The following is an 8,725-nucleotide window of genomic DNA, read 5'->3' on the forward strand; positions in this document are numbered from 1 at the left end:
ACGACATGGATGCATAATACATACATTAAGGTGGGCCCCGCAGCCGCACCGTCTTGGGTGAGTATTGGGTCTCACCTTATCCGCTCTCCTATTCTTGACTTTGATATCTATACTTTTTGATAGGTATTGGCTCAAAAAATGAGGCAAATTGTGTGGGCCCTATGCACTGTATCCATGCCGTCCATTCATTTTTTTGGATCATTTTAAAGCCCAAGAAAAAAATGAGGCAGATCTAGAGATCAAGTGGACCACATCAGAGGACGTACTTAATATGGTGGTACCCAGACTATAGGGCCACCTCGACGTAATATGGTGTATATACACCGTCAATTCATGTTGGCATATTATTTTAGGGAATGGGCCAAAAAATGAGGCAAATCCAAAAATGAGGTGGACCACACCACACGAAAAAGTGGTCATTGAACGGCCACCATTAAAAAAAATTTAGGGGCTACAAAAGTTTTGGATCAAGCTAATATTTATGTTTTCCCTTCATCTAGGTCCGTCAGACCTTATGAACAGACTAAATGACAAATAAACATCACAATGGGCCCTATGAAAGCTTCAACAGTGGATATCATTGCCACCACGGCTTCTTGTCATGTGGTCCACTGGAGCCTTATATTTAACTACATTTTAGCCTTATACCCTAAAATGACCTATCAAAATGGATGGACGATGTGGATAAAACACATACATCATGGTGGGCCGTACAAAGCCTTTGACAGGACCATCCATTCAATCCATGCTTGACGCAAATTTCCTGCAAAAGGCTTACGCAGGAAGTTCCTGCGCTTAGATGCTAGGTGGGGCCCACTGTGATGTTCGTGAGAAATCCACCCTGTCCATCCATTTTACGAGCTCATTTTAGGAGTTGCGACCGAAAATGAGGTGGATCCAAAACTCAAGTGGGCCATACGAGAGGAAAAACTAGGGAAAGAGTTTCCTACCATTGAAACTTTCCTGGGATCCACCTTGATGTTTATATGTCATCCAAACCGTTTATGAGGTCATTCCCATTGGGATGAAGTGAAAACATAAAAACTTATCCTGATTCTAAACTTATATGGCCAAAAAAATGTTTCAACAATGGTCACTGAATCCCTACTGTTTCCTCTCGTGCGGCCCACCTGAGTTTTGGATCCACCTCATTTTCAGTCGCATGTCCTAAAATGAGCTTGCAAAACAAATGGACGTGGCAGATTGTTCACAAACATCACAATGGGCCCCACCTATCATCCCAGCGCATGTACTTCATGCACGAATATCTTTTGCATGAAATCGATTTTCGACCGCGCGATAAATTTTTTTTTTTTCTTTTTAAAAGGCTCGGAAGCCCTATTTCAAAGCAGAGAGGATTTCGGCCCCTAAAACCCTAATTTCTCTCCCAAATCTCCGGATTTTTTTTGCATTATCTTCCGAAATCAATTCCCTACAAACTTCCGAAATCAATTCCCTACGAACAACACACTTCGATTCAAATGGCCCACTAAATGCAACTTCCGATCAGCGCAAACTCTTCTACAGGTACGGAAATCCACATGTTGAAAGTTTCCCTCTTTTTTTCCGATTTTTTTGGATATTTACATACAATTAAAAAAATTCTTGGTATCTTCCGACGGGTTTCGTATCGCCGGGTTGCGATACCGATAATATCGGCCGATAGTATCGATATTGTGAACACTGGGTCCATATTAATATTAAGTCAGTCCAGCTCAAGGAACATTACTCATTAGCAGTGGGCCCATGGCCAAATAGACCAAAGTTCGACCTTGTGCAATCTTCTCAAATCTAAGTGATGAGGATATCCGAGCCCCATAGTGATGAGGATATCTGAGCCCCATACCAGAGGAGGGATGATCCAGTCTCCTTATGGCTAGACGACCATTACATGGGGCCCATTTGACCCAATTCACATTCCTAACCACGTTGAAGACCCCATGTGCATGTTCATGCATCTTTGAAGACCCCACGCTGAGAAGATGCACGTGGGCTGCATATAGGAGCTTGATGAACACATCGAACTGTTGGATTGGGTTGACATGATGATCGGACTATTGGATCATCATCGGACATCTTGATCGTGGACCCCCATGGCTCACGAAATAGTTTAGTTGTTTAGATCGTTTACATCCTTCGTTATATTTTGTATACCTTATATTTGTGTTCAGATTAGGGAGTTAGGAACAACTTTTAATTTATTAAGTGTCTTTATGTTGAGAATCCTACCTGAGAGTGTCTTTTTGCAAAAGGTTTTTTCTAAGACTATAAAAGAGAAAGATGGGTGTGTGAAGCTCTAATGCCATTATTTTGAGAAGAAAAAAAAAAAGTTTGTTTTTCTCTTCTTCATGTGATTTGAAGAATACTCCATGTGATTTGGAGCTTGGGTGTGGTGTGATTCCATTCCCCATTCAACGGAGGTGCGAGGCTTCCATCTATCATCTTCCTTCTCTCTTCCTTTCTATCCAAAATATGTATTTCTTAAAAACTTCATATCTATTCTTCCCTTCATATCCAAGATCATCCAAATCATCTTTTTTTTTCAATTTTCATCATCCAACTTCAACCCCAACCGAAATCAACCATTAAGGACCCAAAAACCCTAGCCAACGACCCACACGTGCGAGCCCCTAGGCTGACCATATGGACAACCACTCAATCCTTTGATTTCCCCTTACCTCCCTCATCGAAACCCCTTGATTCCCCATCCATAACCCTGCCCTAAACCTTAGATCTCCAATTTCTTATTTTCCTCCATTTCTAAAAACTCTAATTCCAAAATCATCAATTTCTATGAACCCTAATTTCTCAAATTTTAGATTTTTCCCTTCCTAACCCTAATCATAAAACCTACAAATTTGTCCATTGAGTGTGGAACATGCCAATGCTAAATTGGAAGTTCTATCCTTCAATCAGGCCTAATTTTAATTGATTTATGTGATTTCTTAGTATGTGGCATGTGATTTAAGTTAAATCATATTTTATTTCCTATTGTTTATTCTTAATTACATGGTAGGTTAGCATCTTTTGTTAATTGAATTACTTTATGGACTCTTTCATAATCGCCATGTTGCATACTAGGATTAATTATGTGTCCTGCATCACTAAGACAATGCTTTGCTCGAGTTGCATGGTGAGGCAATCACATGTATCACAGCAGCGATTAAGCCACATCGTTACAATACAAATATGTAGCATATCAGATTATCAGTACTAACTCGATCCCCTGCCCCCCACCTCTGACTAGAATAAAAACAAAGAGAGGGAGAGAGGAGGGGGGGAGGCAATGCTTTGCTCAAGTTGCATAATGAGGCAATCAAATGTATCATGGCAGCGTTCATCAAGTCCGATAACTAGAATCAATCTCTAAACGCGGTTGCTCTCGGGAGCACATCGAAACTCCGTATCGGACCTAGACTGCACGTCGAAAGTCCGATAACTACGAAACTATATGAATATGACCGCCTTGTTGGACTTGACAACTATCCCGGAAAGCAAGTCCTAATAGTATCCAGAAACGCACAACTTGAGCTCGGAGCAAAGTGTGTATGAAATGCGAATATCTTTAAGAAATAAACTCAAACTTAAGTAAACTGAGTCGTTCACTTGCAGGTCCAAATATAAGGATTCAGACCGTCAGAATCTGACCCAATTACACCCTCGGATCAGGAAAAATTTCCAACCCATGTCAGTGCACTTGTGGCCCTGATCGAGTACCGATGACCATCGAACTGAAACTGGTCCGCCACGGTCGATCTGTAAATCCGATCAGACCGAAAACTCAGCTTGACCTAGATCCAATGTCAGAGAGCTTAAGTCCGACCGCACGTAGAAAAGGGGCCTCCAGAAGTGCTCCGTTGAGCCGGAACAACTGACTATTTGGCTATAACCTAAGTACATCATGGCCCTGAGGCCATTCCCATCAGTTCTGGGCTTATATAAACCCCTTAAACCCTCTCTCTCTCATTCCATACGAATTTGGAAAACCTTAAGAGAGAGAGGAGAGAAAAGAGAAGGAAAGAGAGAGTAAGTGAGAGAGTGAGTCAGCGATTCTTCCTGGGATTCAATCCCGCTACTCCACGCACTCAACCACCCCATCTGTATCGCTATACCGGCGTTTCCAACAATGTACTTGGGTAAGGAATCCTAACCCTAACCTGTTTTAGGGTTTCCAACTAGTGTAATAGATGAAATAGCTAACCTATTCCCTGATATAGGTTGTTGTGGTGCCGTAGACAAAGACATAGTGGTTAAACTGAGTTCGTTACGCGTTTACCGGCGTAAGGTGCGGACTATAAACGTTTAGGTTATGGCTTTCAAGGCTTTCAATGTCAGTTAATGATTTATAACTGACGTGGGTGCCATTTCACATGCCAAATGCAACGTTTGTTTCGTTTTTCAGATATATATGAACTATGTTGAGTTTAGTGTATTCCATGTGTTTGATGAAATGACTGGATTCTTTGATGAGAGAAGAAAGGGAAATGATACATCATTACAATACAAATCTGCAGCATATAAGATTATCAGTACTAAATTGTGATCCTTTAGTGAGAGAAGAAAGGGAAATGATGAAATAAACAAAAAGCTGAAAACAGAAATGATGACAGATAAAATTATAGCTCGATCCCCTGCCCCCCACAGAAATGATGACAGATAAACAAAAAGCTGAAAACAGAAATGATGACAGAAACAAAAATCTGAAGACAGATGATGGGCGAGAGAGAGAGAGAGAGAGAGAGAGAGAGAGAGAGAGAGAGAGAGAGATCCACCATGTATCCAATCGCAATAATTAGCTTCAGTAAAATCAAAATGGCCAAATCGCAATTACCTTTTGTAGTATTATTCATCATATAAAATGAATACACATCAAAGTACTACACTCCATACCCAAATTGTGCTGCAATTTCACGCTGGACTTGGACAGAATGCAAGTAGAATTTACTCACTGTTAATACTAACGTAATTATGATTTGGTTGACGGAATGCATGTAGAACTTACTCACTGTTAATACTAAGGTAATTATGATTTGGTCACTTCCACTCTATAGTGCATCCAAATGTAGACTAAATAAATAAGAATAACCAGAGAAAGCACCTCTTTCCACAATGAATTAACTAACTGCTCTATTGGAACTACTTCCGAGTGATTCCCAATGAGCAGATTATGGATGTAGCTGGGATACTGATAGAAACTCTCACAATGAGGAGATGATAATGTGCATGCAAACAAGTGAATACATGCACACAAGCAATGGTATTAAGAAGACAGGAGTTCATGAGTAGGAACCCACCACAAGAAATTCCTTCATGTTTCTTCCCGATGCAACATCTTGAAGAAATCCCAGGAATCGATTAACTTCAGTGCCAACATTAACAGCTATGTTGATGAAAAACTCATCAGGCAAAACAATGCGAGGTATCTCTGATGGAGACCTGTTGGAGAGGACCGTTTACATGTATAACCTTAGATAAGCATATTGTTTGAAACACTTACTGAAACGTGAATGCTCAAGAGCATCTTTCAAGAGGTCCTGATGCATCAAGCAGTGCAGTGTCCTAATGCTTCCAGTTCATACAGGCAATTATTCAAATCACTGATCTGATGGGTCCCACAGAAGATGCAGGATACCCCAAAAATCTCTTGGACTGGACCATTCTAGTCCTTCAATTGGTGGCCAAATAATATAGCAACAGGCTAGGAAAAAAAAAAGGCCAAATTTTGGAGGGCCAGGATCTTCCAATTTGGACGATTTTTGGGGCATCCTCTATCCACAGCAAGGAAATCACATAAACAGTATGGATCACTTAACCATGGGCCCCACTTGGATGGATTGGGTGCATTACATGATCATAAATATCCAGATGCATTAGGACCCTATAATTCCTCATGTTTCAGTTACCTGTTTAATAAGCCAGAAGCATTGGACCAGACAAACCGAATAAGCATGCCAGCCAAAAGTGCAAAGCATGTGAGGCTCAGAAAATTATAGTTGAGCCATTCAAAGAGCACCCAAATAGCTGTTGCACCAATCAAGACGCCTGAAGAGATCTTCTTGTTCCTCCATAATAGCACATCAGCAGCTACATTCAAAATAAAGCTAAAGGAATCAGGACGAGCAAGAGGAGAAAGATTCTAGTAAACACAGACCAAACAGAGAAGCTTACATTTTCCACCACCCAAAATCTTATGAACAGGCTTTTGGCGTCCAAAAAGTCTATTCATCTGTGAAGATATTGTATTTTCTTCTTCAAAAAATGACACTGATTTCTTCTGAGGAACACTGTCAGCTAATGTTTCCATTAAACTGTTCAAAAGATTCTCAGCTTTTATCCCCGACGACTCAGGCATCTTGTCTTTTATCTTCAACGAACCATGGAAATCCAGTCTCAAACAATGAAACTAAAAATAAATAAATAAAAATAGATGACTTTACATGCAGACACCTATCTGAAAAGGCCAAACAAGCACCACACATGCAAATGTGGAATGTTTGCAAGACCCAAGGCCATTCATCAGGCAGGACTCACCGTGAACATGCACTGGTCTAGAAACTAAGTGGGTCAATTATTGATTTTTTTATTTTTTTATTTTTTTTTTTTGAAAGATGAATTTTATTGGGCAAGGGCCAAAAACAGAAACAAAAACAAGACCACACAGGAACAAAAAAGAAAAGACAACAAAACCTAAAGAAACTAACAGCAACAAAAAACAAGTGGGTCAATTATTGATGGGTGGCCCAATTCTGTAAATTGAACAAGTATTGCTCATAACTTTTAACTACCCTTTTGTCTATCAACGTGTGGCCTACCTGAAGTTTGGACCAGCACTTCGTGAGGGTGTATTCACCATTGCCACATGTGTGGTGCTTGTGTTTGTTTTTCACAGATGGGGCACCTGTGAGTAGCATTCCTCACGGGACATGACCCTACATGCCACAGCCACTTTCCTGCGAATGTTCTAAGTGGAAGCTAATTTAATTTCAGACAAAAATCATTATGGTGATCCTTCTAATTCAGACCAAAAGCTTCAACATGGAAGAAAAGGCATTGGCATAAAATGGTATAAGAATACAAATTTGGGGGGGAAATAGCTACAAGTTGTAAGGCTTTTTTGGAAGATATGAATGCAGTCACCAATTTGGGGGGAAAATAGCTACACAAGCAAGCTTTGTTGTTCATCACACAATCAAAGTAAAAAAACCAGAAGCACTAAACGCCAATTTACATGCCACTGCAGTAGATCATCAATGAAATTGCACAAGAAAGAAAATGTAGATACCAGACATTTCTAACAATAAATCAAAAACTGAATATGGTAGACATATAAATATCCAGAATTTTTCTTCTTTTTTTGAAAGGTACGTTGAGATGTTCAATGTTCAAGTGATATTCGAAACAATCCAGAACTTAATTATTATTATTATAAATTTAAAAAAAAAAAAATTTGTTTGCACAACTTTTCGGGGATTGTATTTTTTGAAATGTTTAAACAACTCCACTCAAGTCGTTTTGCATTAAAACATGAATTTGGTGGACAAATCGCGATCCGAGAGAAGATTTGAGATGAAACCCAAATAGTGAAAAAAGTTTGTTTAATTTTTTTTTTTAGGAAGGTTCGTTTAAATTCAATTTTGATTTTCAAAAGATTAGCAAGAAAACAAGTAGAGATCCATTTTGTGCATGATTTTCATGCATTGATATGGATTGCAAGCAAGAAACTGTGGAAAAGATTTTGAAGGTGAAAAATGAAACAAAATTAAGATCTGAATTTCTGTTTCACCCTTTAAAATTGCATTGTGAGGAAAAATTACATGCTGACGAGTGCAAGCAATACATAGATTGGCCATATTCTTTCATTCTTTGCAAATATATATATATATATATATATATATATATATATATATATATATATATATATATATGTGTGTGTGTGTGTGTGTGTGTGTGTGTGTGTGTTTAAAATTATTAAAAATAATTAACATACATTATTTTAAAAATGAATAGGGATGAGCTATGGATGAACCCCTTGCATAATTTCTATTAAATAACTGAACACTATTATTTTCAAATCTAAATAGTTTTAACAAAATATTTGCTAATCAAATAAATAATTTTTAAAAACAAAAGAAAAAGAAAAATTCATCATCATCATCTAAGCATTATCCCAACAAATTGGGGTAGGCAACAGGAATCATGTTCTACCAGTCCAATCCATCAACAAACTTATTATGCAATGGTATCCCAAGTACATAATTAGCATATCATAATCAATAAGAATTTCTCTTTTTTGTTAGTTTCTCTCTTCCTTCTTCTCTCCTCTTTTTCAGAGAGAGAGAGAGAGAGAGAGAGAGGGAGAGAGAGAGTCTTATCTATTAGTATATAATGATTGAGTAATTGGAGAGTGGAGACCATTACATATTAGCATTTCTACAAATTTTAAATTAACTAAAATAATTTAAAAAATACAAAAATTATAGAAGCATAGTCTCTATTATTTTTGTTAAGGAGAGAATTTGAGATAAAGAGAGCATATAGGGCTGGGATGTCCAGCCCACTTTTATCAACAATAATAGAAGAAAAAGTAAAATTACTTATATGCCCTTATATGAATGAAAAACTAAAGGCCGAATAAAGAAAGCATGAACAAAGATCAAATCTGAAAAATTAAGGACAAAGGCCCAAAACATATAAGGCCCAAGTGAATGGACCTGTGGACCCCGTC

At 38.4% G+C, this 8,725-nt stretch overlaps 1 protein-coding gene across 8 annotated transcripts in view; it reads right to left on the reverse strand.

Annotated features, from left to right (window-relative positions):
* LOC131246018 (reticulon-like protein B8) overlaps positions 1-6,926 on the reverse strand; it is a 62,407-nt gene extending 55,481 nt beyond the window's left edge. For all 8 annotated transcript variants that reach the window (XR_009171123.1, XM_058245913.1, XM_058245918.1 and 5 more), the window contains exons 1-4: positions 6,813-6,926; positions 6,169-6,364; positions 5,904-6,084; positions 5,295-5,436 (exon numbers count right to left, since the gene is read on the reverse strand). Coding sequence is in view for 7 of the 8 variants with exons in the window: in XM_058245913.1 (XP_058101896.1) it covers positions 5,295-5,436; positions 5,904-6,084; positions 6,169-6,364; positions 6,813-6,911 (618 nt within the window). In the remaining variant the exon portion in view is untranslated. The remainder of the gene's footprint in view (positions 1-5,294; positions 5,437-5,903; positions 6,085-6,168; positions 6,365-6,812) is intronic.
* Between the last annotated feature and the right edge of the window lie 1,799 nt (positions 6,927-8,725).

This window comes from Magnolia sinica, chromosome 1 (genome assembly GCF_029962835.1).
Source record: "Magnolia sinica isolate HGM2019 chromosome 1, MsV1, whole genome shotgun sequence".
Classification (NCBI taxonomy): Eukaryota; Viridiplantae; Streptophyta; class Magnoliopsida; order Magnoliales; family Magnoliaceae; genus Magnolia; species Magnolia sinica.